Source organism: Leptodactylus fuscus, chromosome 1, assembly GCF_031893055.1.
Source record: "Leptodactylus fuscus isolate aLepFus1 chromosome 1, aLepFus1.hap2, whole genome shotgun sequence".
Classification (NCBI taxonomy): Eukaryota; Metazoa; Chordata; class Amphibia; order Anura; family Leptodactylidae; genus Leptodactylus; species Leptodactylus fuscus.
The window spans coordinates 1,593,597-1,618,684 of NC_134265.1; the positions used below are offsets into that span (position 1 = coordinate 1,593,597).

Here is a 25,088-nt window from a genome sequence, read left to right on the forward strand (position 1 = left end):
CAATGTCTCCTTATATAGTGTATATGACATCAGCCCTGTGCTCTGTATGATGTAGTGAGATGTATCACAGACCTATCACTATCTCCATTACTGTAATTTCTCCTTATATAGTGTATATGACATCAGCCCTGTACTCTGTATGATGAAGTGAGATGTATCACAGACCTATCACTATCCACCATTACTGTAATGTCTCCTTATATAGTGTATATGACATCAGCCCTGTGCTCTGTATGATGTAGTGAGATGTATCACAGACCTATCACTATCCACCATTACTGTAATGTCTCCTTATATAGTGTATATGACATCAGCCCTGTACTCTGTATGATGTAGTGAGATGTATCACAGTCCTATCACTATCTCCTCCATTACTGTAATGTCTCCTTATATAGTGTATATGACATCAGTCCTGTGCTCTGTATGATGTAGTGAGATGTATCACAGACCTATCACTATCTCCATTACTGTAATGTCTCCTTATATAGTGTAAATGACATCAGCCCTGTGCTCTGTATGATGTAGTGAGATGTATCACAGACCTATCACTATCTCCATTACTGTAATGTCTCCTTATATAGTGTATATGACATCAGCCCTGTACTCTGTATGATGTAGTGAGAAGTATCACAGACCTATCACTATCTCCATTACTGTAATGTCTCCTTATATAGTGTATATGACATCAGCCCTGTGCTCTGTATGATGTAGTGAGATGTATCACAGACATATCACTATCCACCATTACTGTAATGTCTCCTTATATAGTGTATATAACGTCAGCCCTGTACTCTGTATGATGTAGTGAGATGTATCACAGACCTATCACTATCCACCATTACTGTAATGTCTCCTTATATAGTGTATATGACATCAGCCCTGTACTCTGTATGATGTAGTGAGATGTATCACAGTCCTATCACTATCTCCTCTATTACTGTAATGTCTCCTTATATAGTGTATATGACATCAGCCCTGTACTCTGTATGATGTAGTGAGATGTATCACAGTCCTATCACTATCTCCACCATTACTGTAATGTCTCCTTATATAGTGTATATGACATCAGCCCTGTACTCTGTATGATGTAGTGAGATGTATCACAGACCTATCACTATCCACCATTACTGTAATGTCGCCTTATATAGTGTATATGACATCAGCCCTGTACTCTGTATGATGTAGTGAGATGTATCACAGACCTATCACTATCTCCATTACTGTAATGTCTCCTTATATAGTGTATATGACATCAGCCCTGTGCTCTGTATGATGTAGTGAGATGTATCACAGACCTATCACTATCCACCATTACTGTAATGTCTCCTTATATAGTGTATATGACATCAGCCCTGTACTCTGTATGATGTAGTGAGATGTATCACAGTCCTATCACTATCTCCATTACTGTAATGTCTCCTTATATAGTGTATATGACATCAGCCCTGTACTCTGTATGATGTAGTGAGATGTATCACAGACCTATCACTATCTCCACCATTACTGTAATGTCTCCTTATATAGTGTATATGACATCAGCCCTGTGCTCTGTATGATGTAGTGAGATGTATCACAGACCTATCACTATCTCCATTACTGTAATGTCTCCTTATATAGTGTATATGACATCAGCCCTGTACTCTGTATGATGTAGTGAGATGTATCACAGACCTATCACTATCTCCATTACTGTAATGTCTCCTTATATAGTGTATATGACATCAGCCTTGTACTCTGTATGATGTAGTGAGATGTATCACAGACCTATCACTATCCACCATTACTGTAATGTCTCCTTATATAGTGTATATGACATCAGCCCTGTACTCTGTATGATGTAGTGAGATGTATCACAGACCTATCACTATCTCCATTACTGTAATGTCTCCTTATATAGTGTATATGACATCAGCCCTGTACTCTGTATGATGTAGTGAGATGTATCACAGACCTATCACTATCCACCATTACTGTAATGTCTCCTTATATAGTGTATATGACATCAGCCCTGTACTCTGTATGATGTAGTGAGATGTATCACAGACCTATCACTATCTCCATTACTGTAATGTCTCCTTATATAGTGTATATGACATCAGCCCTGTACTCTGTATGATGTAGTGAGATGTATCACAGTCCTATCACTATCCACCATTACTGTAATGTCACCTTATATAGTGTATATGACATCAGCCCTGTACTCTGTATGATGTAGTGAGATGTATCACAGACCTATCACTATCTCCACCATTACTGTAATGTCTCCTTATATAGTGTGTATGACATCAGCCCTGTGCTCTGTATGATGTAGTGAGATGTATCACAGACCTATCACTATCTCCATTACTGTAATGTCTCCTTATATAGTGTATATGACATCAGCCCTGTACTCTGTATGATGTAGTGAGATGTATCACAGACCTATCACTATCTCCATTACTGTAATGTCTCCTTATATAGTGTATATGACATCAGCCCTGTGCTCTGTATGATGTAGTGAGATGTATCAGTCCTATCACTATCCACCATTACTGTAATGTCTCCTTATATAGTGTATATGACATCAGCCCTGTACTCTGTATGATGTAGTGAGATGTATCACAGACCTATCACTATCTCCATTACTGTAATGTCTCCTTATATAGTGTATATGACATCAGCCCTGTACTCTGTATGATGTAGTGAGATGTATCACAGTCCTATCACTATCTCCATTACTGTAATGTCTCCTTATATAGTGTATATGACATCAGCCCTGTACTCTGTATGATGTAGTGAGATGTATCACAGTCCTATCACTATCTCCACCATTACTGTAATGTCTCCTTATATAGTGTATATGACATCAGCCCTGTGCTCTGTATGATGTAGTGAGATGTATCACAGTCCTATCACTATCTCCATTACTGTAATGTCTCCTTATATAGTGTATATGACATCAGCCCTGTACTCTGTATGATGTAGTGAGATGTATCACAGACCTATCACTATCTCCATTACTGTAATGTCTCCTTATATAGTGTATATGACATCAGCCCTGTACTCTGTATGATGTAGTGAGATGTATCACAGACCTATCACTATCTCCATTACTGTAATGTCTCCTTATATAGTGTATATGACATCAGCCGTGTGCTCTGTATGATGTAGTGAGATGTATCACAGACATATCACTATCCACCATTACTGTAATGTCTCCTTATATAGTGTATATAACGTCAGCCCTGTACTCTGTATGATGTAGTGAGATGTATCACAGACCTATCACTATCTCCATTACTGTAATGTCTCCTTATATAGTGTATATGACATCAGTCCTGTACTCTGTATGATGTAGTGAGATGTATCACAGACCTATCACTATCTCCACCATTACTGTAATGTCTCCTTATATAGTGTATATGACATCAGCCCTGTACTCTGTATGATGTAGTGAGATGTATCACAGACCTATCACTATCTCCACCATTACTGTAATGTCTCCTTATATAGTGTATATGACATCAGCCCTGTACTCTGTATGATGTAGTGAGATGTATCACAGTCCTATCACTATCCACCATTACTGTAATGTCTCCTTATATAGTGTATATGACATCAGCCCTGTACTCTGTATGATGTAGTGAGATGTATCACAGACCTATCACTATCTCCACCATTACTGTAATATCTCCTTATATAGTGTATATGACATCAGCCCTGTGCTCTGTATGATGTAGTGAGATGTATCACAGACCTATCACTATCTCCATTACTGTAATGTCACCTTATATAGTGTATATGACATCAGCCCTGTGCTCTGTATGATGTAGTGAGATGTATCACAGTCCTATCACTATCCACCATTACTGTAATGTCTCCTTATATAGTGTATATGACATCAGCCCTGTGCTCTGTATGATGTAGTGAGATGTATCACAGACCTATCACTATCTCCATTACTGTAATGTCACCTTATATAGTGTATATGACATCAGCCCTGTGCTCTGTATGATGTAGTGAGATGTATCACAGTCCTATCACTATCCACCATTACTGTAATGTCTCCTTATATAGTGTATATGACATCAGCCCTGTGCTCTGTATGATGTAGTGAGATGTATCACAGACCTATCACTATCTCCATTACTGTAATGTCTCCTTATATAGTGTATATGACATCAGCCTTGTACTCTGTATGATGTAGTGAGATGTATCACAGACCTATCACTATCTCCACCATTACTGTAATGTCTCCTTATATAGTGTATATGACATCAGCCCTGTGCTCTGTATGATGTAGTGAGATGTATCACAGACCTATCACTATCCACCATTACTGTAATGTCTCCTTATATAGTGTATATGACATCAGCCCTGTACTCTGTATGATGTAGTGAGATGTATCACAGACCTATCACTATCCACCATTACTGTAATGTCTCCTTATATAGTGTATATGACATCAGCCCTGTACTCTGTATGATGTAGTGAGATGTATCACAGACCTATCACTATCTCCATTACTGTAATGTCTCCTTATATAGTGTATATGACATCAGCCCTGTACTCTGTATGATGTAGTGAGATGTATCACAGACCTATCACTATCCACCATTACTGTAATGTCTCCTTATATAGTGTATATGACATCAGCCCTGTGCTCTGTATGATGTAGTGAGATGTATCACAGTCCTATCACTATCTCCATTACTGTAATGTCTCCTTATATAGTGTATATGACATCAGCCCTGTGCTCTGTATGATGTAGTGAGATGTATCACAGACCTATCACTATCTCCATTACTGTAATGTCTCCTTCTATAGTGTATATGACATCAGCCCTGTACTCTGTATGATGTAGTGAGATGTATCACAGTCCTATCACTATCTCCACCATTACTGTAATGTCTCCTTATATAGTGTATATGACATCAGCCCTGTACTCTGTATGATGTAGTGAGATGTATCACAGTCCTATCACTATCTCCATTACTGTAATGTCTCCTTATATAGTGTATATGACATCAGCCCTGTACTCTGTATGATGTAGTGAGATGTATCACAGACCTATCACTATCTCCATTACTGTAATGTCTCCTAATATAGTGTATATGACATCAGCCCTGTACTCTGTATGATGTAGTGAGATGTATCACAGACCTATCACTATCTCCACCATTACTGTAATGTCTCCTTATATAGTGTATATGACATCAGTCCTGTACTCTGTATGATGTAGTGAGATGTATCACAGACCTATCACTATCCACCATTACTGTAATGTCTCCTTATATAGTGTATATGACATCAGCCCTGTGCTCTGTATGATGTAGTGAGATGTATCAGTCCTATCACTATCCACCATTACTGTAATGTCTCCTTATATAGTGTATATGACATCAGCCCTGTACTCTGTATGATGTAGTGAGATGTATCACAGACCTATCACTATCTCCATTACTGTAATGTCTCCTTATATAGTGTATATGACATCAGCCCTGTACTCTGTATGATGTAGTGAGATGTATCACAGTCCTATCACTATCTCCATTACTGTAATGTCTCCTTATATAGTGTATATGACATCAGCCCTGTACTCTGTATGATGTAGTGAGATGTATCACAGTCCTATCACTATCTCCACCATTACTGTAATGTCTCCTTATATAGTGTATATGACATCAGCCCTGTGCTCTGTATGATGTAGTGAGATGTATCACAGTCCTATCACTATCTCCATTACTGTAATGTCTCCTTATATAGTGTATATGACATCAGCCCTGTACTCTGTATGATGTAGTGAGATGTATCACAGACCTATCACTATCTCCAATACTGTAATATCTCCTTATATAGTGTATATGACATCAGCCCTGTGCTCTGTATGATGTAGTGAGATGTATCACAGACCTATCACTATCTCCACCATTACTGTAATGTCTCCTTATATAGTGTATATGACATCAGCCCTGTACTCTGTATGATGTAGTGAGATGTATCACAGTCCTATCACTATCTCCATTACTGTAATGTCTCCTTATATAGTGTATATGACATCAGCCCTGTACTCTGTATGATGTAGTGAGATGTATCACAGTCCTATCACTATCCACCATTACTGTAATGTCTCCTTATATAGTGTATATGACATCAGCCCTGTACTCTGTATGATGTAGTGAGATGTATCACAGACCTATCACTATCTCCACCATTACTGTAATATCTCCTTATATAGTGTATATGACATCAGCCCTGTGCTCTGTATGATGTAGTGAGATGTATCACAGACCTATCACTATCTCCATTACTGTAATGTCACCTTATATAGTGTATATGACATCAGCCCTGTGCTCTGTATGATGTAGTGAGATGTATCACAGTCCTATCACTATCCACCATTACTGTAATGTCTCCTTATATAGTGTATATGACATCAGCCGTGTGCTCTGTATGATGTAGTGAGATGTATCACAGACCTATCACTATCTCCATTACTGTAATGTCTCCTTATATAGTGTATATGACATCAGCCCTGTACTCTGTATGATGTAGTGAGATGTATCAGTCCTATCACTATCTCCATTACTGTAATATCTCCTTATATAGTGTATATGACATCAGCCCTGTACTCTGTATGATGTAGTGAGATGTATCACAGACCTATAACTATCTCCACCATTACTGTAATGTCTCCTTATATAGTGTATATGACATCAGCCCTGTGCTCTGTATGATGTAGTGAGATGTATCACAGTCCTATCACTATCCACCATTACTGTAATGTCACCTTATATAGTGTATATGACATCAGCCCTGTACTCTGTATGATGTAGTGAGATGTATCACAGACCTATTACTATCTCCATTACTGTAATGTCCCCTTATATAGTGTATATGACATCAGCCCTGTGCTCTGTATGATGTAGTGAGATGTATCACAGACCTATCACTATCCACCATTACTGTAATGTCTCCTTATATAGTGTATATGACATCAGCCCTGTGCTCTGTATGATGTAGTGAGATGTATCACAGACCTATCACTATCTCCATTACTGTAATGTCTCCTTATATAGTGTATATGACATCAGCCCTGTACTCTGTATGATGTAGTGAGATGTATCACAGTCCTATCACTATCTCCACCATTACTGCAATGTCTCCTTATATAGTGTATATGACATCAGCCCTGTGCTCTGTATGATGTAGTGAGATGTATCACAGACCTATCACTATCTCCATTACTGTAATTTCTCCTTATATAGTGTATATGACATCAGCCCTGTACTCTGTATGATGAAGTGAGATGTATCACAGACCTATCACTATCCACCATTACTGTAATGTCTCCTTATATAGTGTATATGACATCAGCCCTGTGCTCTGTATGATGTAGTGAGATGTATCACAGACCTATCACTATCCACCATTACTGTAATGTCTCCTTATATAGTGTATATGACATCAGCCCTGTACTCTGTATGATGTAGTGAGATGTATCACAGTCCTATCACTATCTCCTCCATTACTGTAATGTCTCCTTATATAGTGTATATGACATCAGTCCTGTGCTCTGTATGATGTAGTGAGATGTATCACAGACCTATCACTATCTCCATTACTGTAATGTCTCCTTATATAGTGTAAATGACATCAGCCCTGTGCTCTGTATGATGTAGTGAGATGTATCACAGACCTATCACTATCTCCATTACTGTAATGTCTCCTTATATAGTGTATATGACATCAGCCCTGTACTCTGTATGATGTAGTGAGATGTATCACAGACCTATCACTATCTCCATTACTGTAATGTCTCCTTATATAGTGTATATGACATCAGCCCTGTGCTCTGTATGATGTAGTGAGATGTATCACAGACATATCACTATCCACCATTACTGTAATGTCTCCTTATATAGTGTATATAACGTCAGCCCTGTACTCTGTATGATGTAGTGAGATGTATCACAGACCTATCACTATCCACCATTACTGTAATGTCTCCTTATATAGTGTATATGACATCAGCCCTGTACTCTGTATGATGTAGTGAGATGTATCACAGTCCTATCACTATCTCCTCTATTACTGTAATGTCTCCTTATATAGTGTATATGACATCAGCCCTGTACTCTGTATGATGTAGTGAGATGTATCACAGTCCTATCACTATCTCCACCATTACTGTAATGTCTCCTTATATAGTGTATATGACATCAGCCCTGTACTCTGTATGATGTAGTGAGATGTATCACAGACCTATCACTATCCACCATTACTGTAATGTCTCCTTATATAGTGTATATGACATCAGCCCTGTACTCTGTATGATGTAGTGAGATGTATCACAGACCTATCACTATCTCCATTACTGTAATGTCTCCTTATATAGTGTATATGACATCAGCCCTGTGCTCTGTATGATGTAGTGAGATGTATCACAGACCTATCACTATCCACCATTACTGTAATGTCTCCTTATATAGTGTATATGACATCAGCCCTGTACTCTGTATGATGTAGTGAGATGTATCACAGACCTATCACTATCTCCACCATTACTGTAATGTCTCCTTATATAGTGTATATGACATCAGCCCTGTACTCTGTATGATGTAGTGAGATGTATCACAGTCCTATCACTATCCACCATTACTGTAATGTCACCTTACATAGTGTATATGACATCAGCCCTGTACTCTGTATGATGTAGTGAGATGTATCACAGACCTATCACTATCTCCACCATTACTGTAATGTCTCCTTATATAGTGTATATGACATCAGCCCTGTGCTCTGTATGATGTAGTGAGATGTATCACAGACCTATCACTATCTCCATTACTGTAATGTCTCCTTATATAGTGTATATGACATCAGCCCTGTACTCTGTATGATGTAGTGAGATGTATCACAGACCTATCACTATCTCCACCATTACTGTAATGTCTCCTTATATAGTGTATATGACATCAGCCCTGTGCTCTGTATGATGTAGTGAGATGTATCACAGACCTATCACTATCTCCATTACTGTAATGTCTCCTTATATAGTGTATATGACATCAGCCCTGTACTCTGTATGATGTAGTGAGATGTATCACAGACCTATCACTATCTCCATTACTGTAATGTCTCCTTATATAGTGTATATGACATCAGCCTTGTACTCTGTATGATGTAGTGAGATGTATCACAGACCTATCACTATCCACCATTACTGTAATGTCTCCTTATATAGTGTATATGACATCAGCCCTGTACTCTGTATGATGTAGTGAGATGTATCACAGACCTATCACTATCCACCATTACTGTAATGTCTCCTTATATAGTGTATATGACATCAGCCCTGTACTCTGTATGATGTAGTGAGATGTATCACAGACCTATCAGTATCTCCATTACTGTAATGTCTCCTTATATAGTGTATATGACATCAGCCCTGTACTCTGTATGATGTAGTGAGATGTATCACAGTCCTATCACTATCTCCATTACTGTAATGTCTCCTTATATAGTGTATATGACATCAGCCCTGTGCTCTGTATGATGTAGTGAGATGTATCACAGACCTATCACTATCTCCATTACTGTAATGTCTCCTTATATAGTGTATATGACATCAGCCCTGTACTCTGTATGATGTAGTGAGATGTATCACAGTCCTATCACTATCTCCATTACTGTAATGTCTCCTTATATAGTGTATATGACATCAGCCCTGTACTCTGTATGATGTAGTGAGATGTATCACAGACCTATCACTATCTCCATTACTGTAATGTCTCCTAATATAGTGTATATGACATCAGCCCTGTACTCTGTATGATGTAGTGAGATGTATCACAGACCTATCACTATCTCCATTACTGTAATGTCTCCTAATATAGTGTATATGACATCAGCCCTGTACTCTGTATGATGTAGTGAGATGTATCACAGACCTATCACTATCTCCATTACTGTAATGTCTCCTTATATAGTGTATATGACATCAGCCCTGTACTCTGTATGATGTAGTGAGATGTATCAGTCCTATCACTATCCACCATTACTGTAATGTCTCCTTATATAGTGTATATGACATCAGCCCTGTACTCTGTATGATGTAGTGAGATGTATCACAGACCTATCACTATCTCCATTACTGTAATGTCTCCTAATATAGTGTATATGACATCAGCCCTGTACTCTGTATGATGTAGTGAGATGTATCACAGACCTATCACTATCTCCATTACTGTAATGTCTCCTAATATAGTGTATATGACATCAGCCCTGTACTCTGTATGATGTAGTGAGATGTATCACAGACCTATCACTATCTCCACCATTACTGTAATGTCTCCTTATATAGTGTATATGACATCAGCCCTGTACTCTGTATGATGTAGTGAGATGTATCACAGACCTATCACTATCTCCATTACTGTAATGTCTCCTTATATAGTGTATATGACATCAGCCCTGTACTCTGTATGATGTAGTGAGATGTATCACAGTCCTATCACTATCTCCATTACTGTAATGTCTCCTTATATAGTGTATATGACATCAGCCCTGTACTCTGTATGATGTAGTGAGATGTATCACAGTCCTATCACTATCTCCACCATTACTGTAATGTCTCCTTATATAGTGTATATGACATCAGCCCTGTGCTCTGTATGATGTAGTGAGATGTATCACAGTCCTATCACTATCTCCATTACTGTAATGTCTCCTTATATAGTGTATATGACATCAGCCCTGTACTCTGTATGATGTAGTGAGATGTATCACAGACCTATCACTATCTCCATTACTGTAATGTCTCCTTATATAGTGTATATGACATCAGCCCTGTACTCTGTATGATGTAGTGAGATGTATCACAGACCTATCACTATCTCCATTACTGTAATGTCTCCTTATATAGTGTATATGACATCAGCCCTGTGCTCTGTATGATGTAGTGAGATGTATCACAGACATATCACTATCCACCATTACTGTAATGTCTCCTTATATAGTGTATATAACGTCAGCCCTGTACTCTGTATGATGTAGTGAGATGTATCACAGACCTATCACTATCTCCATTACTGTAATGTCTCCTTATATAGTGTATATGACATCAGTCCTGTACTCTGTATGATGTAGTGAGATGTATCACAGACCTATCACTATCTCCACCATTACTGTAATGTCTCCTTATATAGTGTATATGACATCAGCCCTGTACTCTGTATGATGTAGTGAGATGTATCACAGTCCTATCACTATCTCCACCATTACTGTAATGTCTCCTTATATAGTGTATATGACATCAGCCCTGTACTCTGTATGATGTAGTGAGATGTATCACAGACCTATCACTATCTCCATTACTGTAATGTCACCTTATATAGTGTATATGACATCAGCCCTGTGCTCTGTATGATGTAGTGAGATGTATCACAGTCCTATCACTATCCACCATTACTGTAATGTCTCCTTATATAGTGTATATGACATCAGCCCTGTGCTCTGTATGATGTAGTGAGATGTATCACAGACCTATCACTATCTCCATTACTGTAATGTCTCCTTATATAGTGTATATGACATCAGCCCTGTGATCTGTATGATGTAGTGAGATGTATCACAGACCTATCACTATCTCCATTACTGTAATTTCTCCTTATATAGTGTATATGACATCAGCCCTGTACTCTGTATGATGAAGTGAGATGTATCACAGACCTATCACTATCCACCATTACGGTAATGTCTCCTTATATAGTGTATATGACATCAGCCCTGTGCTCTGTATGATGTAGTGAGATGTATCACAGACCTATCACTATCCACCATTACTGTAATGTCTCCTTATATAGTGTATATGACATCAGCCCTGTACTCTGTATGATGTAGTGAGATGTATCACAGTCCTATCACTATCTCCTCCATTACTGTAATGTCTCCTTATATAGTGTATATGACATCAGTCCTGTGCTCTGTATGGTGTAGTGAGATGTATCACAGACCTATCACTATCTCCATTACTGTAATGTCTCCTTATATAGTGTATATGACATCAGCCCTGTGCTCTGTATGATGTAGTGAGATGTATCACAGACATATCACTATCCACCATTACTGTAATGTCTCCTTATATAGTGTATATAACGTCAGCCCTGTACTCTGTATGATGTAGTGAGATGTATCACAGACCTATCACTATCTCCATTACTGTAATGTCTCCTTATATAGTGTATATGACATCAGCCCTGTACTCTGTATGATGTAGTGAGATGTATCACAGACCTATCACTATCTCCATTACTGTAATGTCTCCTTATATAGTGTATATGACATCAGCCCTGTGCTCTGTATGATGTAGTGAGATGTATCACAGACATATCACTATCCACCATTACTGTAATGTCTCCTTATATAGTGTATATAACGTCAGCCCTGTACTCTGTATGATGTAGTGAGATGTATCACAGACCTATCACTATCTCCATTACTGTAATGTCTCCTTATATAGTGTATATGACATCAGTCCTGTACTCTGTATGATGTAGTGAGATGTATCACAGTCCTATCACTATCTCCTCTATTACTGTAATGTCTCCTTATATAGTGTATATGACATCAGCCCTGTACTCTGTATGATGTAGTGAGATGTATCACAGTCCTATCACTATCTCCACCATTACTGTAATGTCTCCTTATATAGTGTATATGACATCAGCCCTGTACTCTGTATGATGTAGTGAGATGTATCACAGACCTATCACTATCCACCATTACTGTAATGTCTCCTTATATAGTGTATATGACATCAGCCCTGTACTCTGTATGATGTAGTGAGATGTATCACAGACCTATCACTATCTCCATTACTGTAATGTCTCCTTATATAGTGTATATGACATCAGCCCTGTGCTCTGTATGATGTAGTGAGATGTATCACAGACCTATCACTATCCACCATTACTGTAATGTCTCCTTATATAGTGTATATGACATCAGCCCTGTACTCTGTATGATGTAGTGAGATGTATCACAGACCTATCACTATCTCCACCATTACTGTAATGTCTCCTTATATAGTGTATATGACATCAGCCCTGTACTCTGTATGATGTAGTGAGATGTATCACAGTCCTATCACTATCCACCATTACTGTAATGTCACCTTACATAGTGTATATGACATCAGCCCTGTACTCTGTATGATGTAGTGAGATGTATCACAGACCTATCACTATCTCCACCATTACTGTAATGTCTCCTTATATAGTGTATATGACATCAGCCCTGTGCTCTGTATGATGTAGTGAGATGTATCACAGACCTATCACTATCTCCATTACTGTAATGTCTCCTTATATAGTGTATATGACATCAGCCCTGTACTCTGTATGATGTAGTGAGATGTATCACAGACCTATCACTATCTCCATTACTGTAATGTCTCCTTATATAGTGTATATGACATCAGCCTTGTACTCTGTATGATGTAGTGAGATGTATCACAGACCTATCACTATCCACCATTACTGTAATGTCTCCTTATATAGTGTATATGACATCAGCCCTGTACTCTGTATGATGTAGTGAGATGTATCACAGACCTATCACTATCCACCATTACTGTAATGTCTCCTTATATAGTGTATATGACATCAGCCCTGTACTCTGTATGATGTAGTGAGATGTATCACAGACCTATCACTATCTCCATTACTGTAATGTCTCCTTATATAGTGTATATGACATCAGCCCTGTACTCTGTATGATGTAGTGAGATGTATCACAGACCTATCACTATCCACCATTACTGTAATGTCTCCTTATATAGTGTATATGACATCAGCCCTGTGCTCTGTATGATGTAGTGAGATGTATCACAGTCCTATCACTATCTCCATTACTGTAATGTCTCCTTATATAGTGTATATGACATCAGCCCTGTGCTCTGTATGATGTAGTGAGATGTATCACAGACCTATCACTATCTCCATTACTGTAATGTCTCCTTATATAGTGTATATGACATCAGCCCTGTACTCTGTATGATGTAGTGAGATGTATCACAGTCCTATCACTATCTCCATTACTGTAATGTCTCCTTATATAGTGTATATGACATCAGCCCTGTACTCTGTATGATGTAGTGAGATGTATCACAGACCTATCACTATCTCCATTACTGTAATGTCTCCTAATATAGTGTATATGACATCAGCCCTGTACTCTGTATGATGTAGTGAGATGTATCACAGACCTATCACTATCTCCATTACTGTAATGTCTCCTAATATAGTGTATATGACATCAGCCCTGTACGCTGTATGATGTAGTGAGATGTATCACAGACCTATCACTATCTCCATTACTGTAATGTCTCCTTATATAGTGTATATGACATCAGCCCTGTACTCTGTATGATGTAGTGAGATGTATCAGTCCTATCACTATCCACCATTACTGTAATGTCTCCTTATATAGTGTATATGACATCAGCCCTGTACTCTGTATGATGTAGTGAGATGTATCACAGACCTATCACTATCTCCATTACTGTAATGTCTCCTAATATAGTGTATATGACATCAGCCCTGTACTCTGTATGATGTAGTGAGATGTATCACAGACCTATCACTATCTCCATTACTGTAATGTCTCCTAATATAGTGTATATGACATCAGCCCTGTACTCTGTATGATGTAGTGAGATGTATCACAGACCTATCACTATCTCCACCATTACTGTAATGTCTCCTTATATAGTGTATATGACATCAGCCCTGTACTCTGTATGATGTAGTGAGATGTATCACAGACCTATCACTATCTCCATTACTGTAATGTCTCCTTATATAGTGTATATGACATCAGCCCTGTACTCTGTATGATGTAGTGAGATGTATCACAGTCCTATCACTATCTCCATTACTGTAATGTCTCCTTATATAGTGTATATGACATCAGCCCTGTACTCTGTATGATGTAGTGAGATGTATCACAGTCCTATCACTATCTCCACCATTACTGTAATGTCTCCTTATATAGTGTATATGACATCAGCCCTGTGCTCTGTATGATGTAGTGAGATGTATCACAGTCCTATCACTATCTCCATTACTGTAATGTCTCCTTATATAGTGTATATGACATCAGCCCTGTACTCTGTATGATGTAGTGAGATGTATCACAGACCTATCACTATCTCCATTACTGTAATGTCTCCTTATATAGTGTATATGACATCAGCCCTGTACTCTGTATGATGTAGTGAGATGTATCACAGACCTATCACTATCCACCATTACTGTAATGTCTCCTTATATAGTGTATATAACGTCAGCCCTGTACTCTGTATGATGTAGTGAGATGTATCACAGACCTATCACTATCTCCATTACTGTAATGTCTCCTTATATAGTGTATATGACATCAGTCCTGTACTCTGTATGATGTAGTGAGATGTATCACAGACCTATCACTATCTCCACCATTACTGTAATGTCTCCTTATATAGTGTATATGACATCAGCCCTGTACTCTGTATGATGTAGTGAGATGTATCACAGTCCTATCACTATCTCCACCATTACTGTAATGTCTCCTTATATAGTGTATATGACATCAGCCCTGTACTCTGTATGATGTAGTGAGATGTATCACAGACCTATCACTATCTCCATTACTGTAATGTCACCTTATATAGTGTATATGACATCAGCCCTGTGCTCTGTATGATGTAGTGAGATGTATCACAGTCCTATCACTATCCACCATTACTGTAATGTCTCCTTATATAGTGTATATGACATCAGCCCTGTACTCTGTATGATGTAGTGAGATGTATCACAGTCCTATCACTATCTCCACCATTACTGTAATGTCTCCTTATATAGTGTATATGACATCAGCCCTGTACTCTGTATGATGTAGTGAGATGTATCACAGACCTATCACTATCTCCATTACTGTAATGTCACCTTATATAGTGTATATGACATCAGCCCTGTGCTCTGTATGATGTAGTGAGATGTATCACAGTCCTATCACTATCCACCATTACTGTAATGTCTCCTTATATAGTGTATATGACATCAGCCCTGTGCTCTGTATGATGTAGTGAGATGTATCACAGACCTATCACTATCTCCATTACTGTAATTTCTCCTTATATAGTGTATATGACATCAGCCCTGTACTCTGTATGATGAAGTGAGATGTATCACAGACCTATCACTATCCACCATTACGGTAATGTCTCCTTATATAGTGTATATGACATCAGCCCTGTGCTCTGTATGATGTAGTGAGATGTATCACAGACCTATCACTATCCACCATTACTGTAATGTCTCCTTATATAGTGTATATGACATCAGCCCTGTACTCTGTATGATGTAGTGAGATGTATCACAGTCCTATCACTATCTCCTCCATTACTGTAATGTCTCCTTATATAGTGTATATGACATCAGCCCTGTACTCTGTATGATGTAGTGAGATGTATCACAGTCCTATCACTATCTCCTCCATTACTGTAATGTCTCCTTATATAGTGTATATGACATCAGTCCTGTGCTCTGTATGATGTAGTGAGATGTATCACAGACCTATCACTATCTCCATTACTGTAATGTCTCCTTATATAGTGTATATGACATCAGCCCTGTACTCTGTATGATGTAGTGAGATGTATCACAGACCTATCACTATCTCCATTACTGTAATGTCTCCTTATATAGTGTATATGACATCAGCCCTGTGCTCTGTATGATGTAGTGAGATGTATCACAGACATATCACTATCCACCATTACTGTAATGTCTCCTTATATAGTGTATATAACGTCAGCCCTGTACTCTGTATGATGTAGTGAGATGTATCACAGACCTATCACTATCTCCATTACTGTAATGTCTCCTTATATAGTGTATATGACATCAGTCCTGTACTCTGTATGATGTAGTGAGATGTATCACAGACCTATCACTATCCACCATTACTGTAATGTCTCCTTATATAGTGTATATGACATCAGCCCTGTACTCTGTATGATGTAGTGAGATGTATCACAGTCCTATCACTATCTCCACCATTACTGTAATGTCTCCTTATATAGTGTATATGACATCAGCCCTGTACTCTGTATGATGTAGTGAGATGTATCACAGTCCTATCACTATCTCCACCATTACTGTAATGTCTCCTTATATAGTGTATATGACATCAGCCCTGTACTATGTATGATGTAGTGAGATGTATCACAGTCCTATCACTATCTCCTCCATTACTGTAATGTCTCCTTATATAGTGTATATGACATCAGCCCTGTACTCTGTATGATGTAGTGAGATGTATCACAGACCTATCACTATCTCCACCATTACTGTAATGTCTCCTTATATAGTGTATATGACATCAGCCCTGTGCTCTGTATGATGTAGTGAGATGTATCACAGTCCTATCACTATCCACCATTACTGTAATGTCTCCTTATATAGTGTATATGACATCAGCCCTGTGCTCTGTATGATGTAGTGAGATGTATCACAGACCTATCACTATCTCCATTACTGTAATGTCTCCTTATATAGTGTATATGACATCAGCCCTGTACTCTGTATGATGTAGTGAGATGTATCACAGACCTATCACTATCTCCATTACTGTAATGTCACCTTTATATAGTGTATATGACATCAGCCCTGTACTCTGTATGATGTAGTGAGATGTATCACAGACCTATCACTATCTCCACCATTACTGTAATGTCTCCTTATATAGTGTATATGACATCAGTCCTGTGCTCTGTATGATGTAGTGAGATGTATCACAGACCTATCACTATCTCCATTACTGTAATGTCTCCTTATATAGTGTATATGACATCAGCCCTGTACTCTGTATGATGTAGTGAGATATATCACAGTCCTATCACTATCTCCACCATTACTGTAATGTCTCCTTATATAGTGTATATGACATCAGCCCTGTACTCTGTATAATGTAGTGAGATGTATCACAGTCCTATCACTATCCACCATTACTGTAATGTCTCCTTATATAGTGTATATGACATCAGCCCTGTACTCTGTATGATGTAGTGAGATGTATCACAGACCTATCACCATCTCCACCATTACTGTAATGTCTCCTTATATAGTGTATATGACATCAGCCCTGTACTCTGTATGATGTAGTGAGATGTATCACAGACCTATCACTATCTCCATTACTGTAATGTCTCCTTATATAGTGTATATGACATCAGCCCTGTACTCTGTATGATGTAGTGAGATGTATCACAGACCTATCACTATCTCCACCATTACTGTAATGTCTCCTTATATAGTGTATATGACATCAGCCCTGTACTCTGTATGATGTAGTGAGATGTATCACAGACCTATCACTATCTCCATTACTGTAATTTCTCCTTATATAGTGTATATGACATCAGCCCTGTGCTCTGTATGATGTAGTGAGATGTATCACAGACCTATCACTATCCACCATTACTGTAATGTCTCCTTATATAGTGTATATGACATCAGCCCTGTGCTCTGTATGATGTAGTGAGATGTATCACAGACCTATCACTATCCACCATTACTGTAATGTCTCCTTATATAGTGTATATGACATCAGCCCTGTACTCTGTATGATGTAGTGAGATGTATCACAGTCCTATCACTATCTCCTCCATTACTGTAATGTCTCCTTATATAGTGTATATGACATCAGCCCTGTACTCTGTATGATGTAGTGAGATGTATCACAGACCTATCACTATCCACCATTACTGTAATGTCTCCTTATATAGTGTATATGACATCAGCCCTGTACTCTGTATGATGTAGTGAGATGTATCACAGTCCTATCACTATCTCCTCCATTACTGTAATGTCTCCTTATATAGTGTATATGACATCAGTCCTGTGCTCTGTATGATGTAGTGAGATGTATCACAGACCTATCACTATCTCCATTACTGTAATGTCTCCTTATATAGTGTATATGACATCAGCCCTGTGCTCTGTATGATGTAGTGAGATGTATCACAGACCTATCACTATCCACCATTACTGTAATGTCTCCTTATATAGTGTATATGACATCAGCCCTGTACTCTGTATGATGTAGTGAGATGTATCACAGACCTATCACTATCTCCATTACTGTAATGTCTCCTTATATAGTGTATATGACATCAGCCCTGTGCTCTGTATGATGTAGTGAGATGTATCACAGACCTATCACTATCTCCACCATTACTGTAATGTCTCCTTATATAGTGTATATGACATCAGCCCTGTACTCTGTATGATGTAGTGAGATGTATTACAGTCCTATCACTATCCACCGTTACTGTAATGTCTCCTTATATAGTGTATATGACATCAGCCCTGTACTCTGTATGATGTAGTGAGATGTATCACAGACCTATCACTATCCACCATTACTGTAATGTCTCCTTATATAGCGTATATGACATCAGCCTTGTACTCTGTATGATGTTGTGAGATGTATCACAGACCTATCACTATCCACCATTACTGTAATGTCTCCTTATATAGCGTATATGACATCAGCCTTGTACTCTGTATGATGTAGTGAGATGTATTACAGACCTATCACTATCTACACCATTACTGTAATGTCTCCTTATATAGTGTATATGACATCAGCCCTGTGCTCTGTATGATGTAGTGAGATGTATTACAGACCTATCACTATCTCCACCATTACTGTAATGTCTCCTTATATAGTGTATATGACATCAGCCCTGTGCTCTGTATGATGTAGTGAGATGTATCACAGTCCTATCACTATCTCTATTACTGTAATGTCTCCTTATATAGTGTATATGACATCAGCCCTGTACTCTGTATGATGTAGTGAGATGTATCACAGACCTATCACTATCTCCATTACTGTAATGTCTCCTTATATAGTGTATATGACATCAGCCCTGTACTCTGTATGATGTAGTGAGATGTATCACAGACCTATCACTATCCACCATTACTGTAATGTCTCCTTATATAGTGTATATGACATCAGCCCTGTGCTCTGTATGATGTAGTGAGATGTATCACAGACCTATCACTATCCACCATTACTGTAATGTCTCCTTATATAGTGTATATGACATCAGCCCTGTGCTCTGTATGATGTAGTGAGATGTATCACAGTCCTATCACTATCCACCATTACTGTAATGTCTCCTTATATAGTGTATATGACATCAGCCCTGTGCTCTGTATGATGTAGTGAGATGTATCACAGACCTATCACTATCTCCATTACTGTAATGTCTCCTTATATAGTGTATATGACATCAGCCCTGTACTCTGTATGATGTAGTGAGATGTATCACAGTCCTATCACTATCTCCATTACTGTAATGTCACCTTATATAGTGTATATGACATCAGCCCTGTACTCTGTATGATGTAGTGAGATGTATCACAGTCCTATCACTATCTCCACCATTACTGTAATGTCTCCTTATATAGTGTATATGACATCAGTCCTGTGCTCTGTATGATGTAGTGAGATGTATCACAGTCCTATCACTATCTCCACCATTACTGTAATGTCTCCTTATATAGTGTATATGACATCAGCCCTGTACTCTGTATAATGTAGTGAGATGTATCACAGACCTATCACTATCTCCACCATTACTGTAATGTCTCCTTATATAGTGTATATGACATCAGCCCTGTGCTCTGTATGATGTAGTGAGATGTATCACAGACCTATCACTATCTCCATTACTGTAATTTCTCCTTATATAGTGTATATGACATCAGCCCTGTACTCTGTATGATGTAGTGAGATGTATCACAGACCTATCACTATCCACCATTACTGTAATGTCTCCTTATATAGTGTATATGACATCAGCCCTGTGCTCTGTATGATGTAGTGAGATGTATCACAGACCTATCACTATCCACCATTACTGTAATGTCTCCTTATATAGTGTATATGACATCAGCCCTGTGCTCTGTATGATGTAGTGAGATGTATCACAGACCTATCACTATCTCCATTACTGTAATGTCTCCTTATATAGTGTATATGACATCAGCCCTGTACTCTGTATGATGTAGTGAGATGTATCACAGTCCTATCACTATCTCCTCCATTACTGTAATGTCTCCTTATATAGTGTATATGACATCAGTCCTGTGCTCTGTATGATGTAGTGAGATGTATCACAGACCTATCACTATCTCCATTACTGTAATGTCTCCTTATATAGTGTATATGACATCAGCCCTGTACTCTGTATGATGTAGTGAGATGTATCACAGACCTATCACTATTTCCATTACTGTAATGTCTCCTTATATAGTGTATATGACATCAGCCCTGTACTCTGTTTGATGTAGTGAGATGTATCACAGACCTATCACTATCTCCACCATTACTGTAATGTCTCCTTATATAGTGTATATGACATCAGCCCTGTGCTCTGTATGATGTAGTGAGATGTATCACAGTCCTATCACTATCTCCACCATTACTGTAATGTCTCCTTATATAGTGTATATGACATCAGCCCTGTGCTCTGTATGATGTAGTGAGATGTATCACAGACCTATCACTATCTCCACCATTACTGTAATGTCTCCTTATATAGCGTATATGACATCAGCCCTGTACTCTGTATGATGTTGTGAGATGTATCATAGACCTATCACTATCCCCACCATTACTGTAATGTCCCCTTATATAGTGTATATGACATCAGCCCTGTACTCTGTATGATGTAGTGAGATGTATCACAGACCTATCACTATCTCCACCATTACTGTAATGTCTCCTTATATAGTGTGTATGACATCAGCCCTGTGCTCTGTATGATCTAGTGAGATGTATTACAGACCTATCACTATCTCCACCATTACTGTAATGTCTCCTTATATAGTGTATATGACATCAGCCCTGTGCTCTGTATGATGTAGTGAGATGTATCACAGTCCTATCACTATCTCCATTACTGTAATGTCTCTTTATATAGTGTATATGACATCAGCCCTGTACTCTGTATGATGTAGTGAGATGTATCACAGACCTATCACTATCCACCATTACTGTAATGTCTCCTTATATAGTGTATATGACATCAGCCCTGTACTCTGTATGATGTAGTGAGATGTATCACAGACCTATCACTATTTCCATTACTGTAATGTCTCCTTATATAGTGTATATGACATCAGCCCTGTGCTCTGTATGATGTAGTGAGATGTATCACAGACCTATCACTATCTCCACCATTACTGTAATGTCTCCTTATATAGTGTATATGACATCAGCCCTGTACTCTGTATGATGTAGTGAGATGTATCACAGACCTATCACTATCTCCACCATTACTGTAATGTCTCCTTATATAGTGTATATGACATCAGCCCTGTGCTCTGTATGATGTAGTGAGATGTATCACAGACCTATCACTATTTCCATTACTGTAATGTCTCCTTATATAGTGTATATGACATCAGCCCTGTGCTCTGTATGATGTAGTGAGATGTATCACAGACCTATCACTATCTCCACCATTACTGTAATGTCTCCTTATATAGTGTATATGACTTCAGCCCTGTACTCTGTATGATGTAGTGAGATGTATCACAAACCTATCACTATCTCCACCATTACTGTAATGTCTCCTTATATAGTGTATATGACATCAGCCCTGTACTCTGTATGATGTAGTGAGATGTATCACAGACCTATCACTATCCACCATTACTGTAATGTCTCCTTATATAGTGTATATGACATCAGCCCTGTACTCTGTATGATGTAGTGAGATGTATCACAGACCTATCACTATCCCCACCATTACTGTAATGTCTCCTTATATAGTGTATATGACATCAGCCCTGTACTCTGTATGATGTAGTGAGATGTATCACAGACCTATCACTATCCCCACCATTACTGTAATGTCTCCTTATATAGTGTATATGACATCAGCCCTGTGCTCTGTATGATGTAGTGAGATGTATCACAGACCTATCACTATCCACCATTACTGTAATGTCTCCTTATATAGTGTATATGACATCAGCCCTGTACTCTGTATGATGTAGTGAGATGTATTACAGACCTATCACTATCCACCATTACTGTAATGTCTCCTTATATAGTGTATATGACATCAGCCCTGTGCTCTGTATGATGTAGTGAGATGTATCACAGACCTATCACTATCCACCATTACTGTAATGTCTCCTTATATAGTGTATATGACATCAGCCCTGTACTCTGTATGATGTAGTGAGATCTATCACAGACCTATCACTATCTCCATTACTGTAATGTCTCCTTATATAGTGTATATGACATCAGCCCTGTACTCTGTATGATGTAGTGAGATGTATCACAGACCTATCACTATCCACCATTACTGTAATGTCTCCTTATATAGTGTATATGACATCAGCCCTGTACTCTGTATGATGTAGTGAGATGTATCACAGACCTATCACTATCTCCACCATTACTGTAATGTCTCCTTATATAGTGTATATGACATCAGCCCTGTACTCTGTATGATGTAGTGAGATGTATCACAGACCTATCACTATCTCCATTACTGTAATGTCTCCTTATATAGTGTATATGACATCAGCCCCGTACTCTGTATGATGTAGTGAGATGTATCACAGTCCTATCACTATCTCCATTACTGTAATGTCTCCTTATATAGTGTATATGACATCAGCCCTGTGCTCTGTATGATGTAGTGAGATGTATCACAGACCTATCACTATCCACCATTACTGTAATGTCTCCTTATATAGTGTATATGACATCAGCCCTGTACTCTGTATGATGTAGTGAGATGTATTACAGTCCTATCACTATCCACCATTACTGTAATGTCTCCTTATATAGTGTATATGACATCAGCCCTGTACTCTGTATGATGTAGTGAGATGTATCACAGACCTATCACTATCTCCACCATTACTGTAATGTCTCCTTATATAGTGTATATGACATCAGCCCTGTACTCTGTATGATGTAGTGAGATGTATCACAGACCTATCACTATCTCCACCATTACTGTAATGTCTCCTTATATAGTGTATATGACATCAGCCCTGTACTCTGTATGATGTAGTGAGATGTATCACAGACCTATCACTATCTCCATTACTGTAATGTCTCCTTATATAGTGTATATGACATCAGCCCCGTACTCTGTATGATGTAGTGAGATGTATCACAGTCCTATCACTATCTCCATTACTGTAATGTCTCCTTATATAGTGTATATGACATCAGCCCTGTGCTCTGTATGATGTAGTGAGATGTATCACAGACCTATCACTATCTCCACCATTACTGTAATGTCTCCTTATATAGTGTATATGACATCAGCCCTGTACTCTGTATGATGTAGTGAGATGTATTACAGTCCTATCACTATCCACCATTACTGTAATGTCTCCTTATATAGTGTATATGACATCAGCCCTGTACTCTGTATGATGTAGTGAGATGTATCACAGACCTATCACTATCTCCATTACTGTAATGTCTCCTTATATAATGTATATGACATCAGCCCTGTACTCTGTATGATGTAGTGAGATGTATCACAGACCTATCACTATCTCCACCATTACTGTAATGCCTCGTGTTTTCCTGATCACAGTCCCTTATATACTTGATATGATATCATCACTGTAAAGTCTCCACCTACCACTGGCTTTTGCCTGAGACACTGTTGTGTTCTTCCTGTGTAATACATTTGGTTCTGTCTATTTTATTGTGCCCAAGAGGAATCTGTGTTTGTTTGGTTTTGGGAAAATAGAACAATTTGGAATATTTGGGTTGTATACAGCTCATGGTAAATTGGTTCTCCCATCTCTTGTCCTCTGATGAGACCACACATGGACATTCAGCTATAGACGACCATCAGACACAGGATCATCCTCAGTCCAGTCATTACATTTCTTATCTTGCAGGTCAGTGTCAGCGTCCAGATGGGGAAGGGAAGATCATTAGAGAAAACCGGGGTGTCTCTGCAAATAAGGAGTTTTATGATAAGGATAACTATCTGC

At 38.3% G+C, this 25,088-nt stretch overlaps 1 protein-coding gene across 1 annotated transcript in view; it reads right to left on the reverse strand.

The window, feature by feature from the left end:
* LOC142190904 (uncharacterized) overlaps positions 1-24,873 on the reverse strand; it is a 133,969-nt gene extending 109,096 nt beyond the window's left edge. The window contains exon 1 of the mRNA XM_075262325.1: positions 24,741-24,873. Within this exon, the coding sequence (XP_075118426.1) occupies positions 24,741-24,873 (133 nt within the window). The remainder of the gene's footprint in view (positions 1-24,740) is intronic.
* Positions 24,874-25,088: the final 215 nt, after the last annotated feature.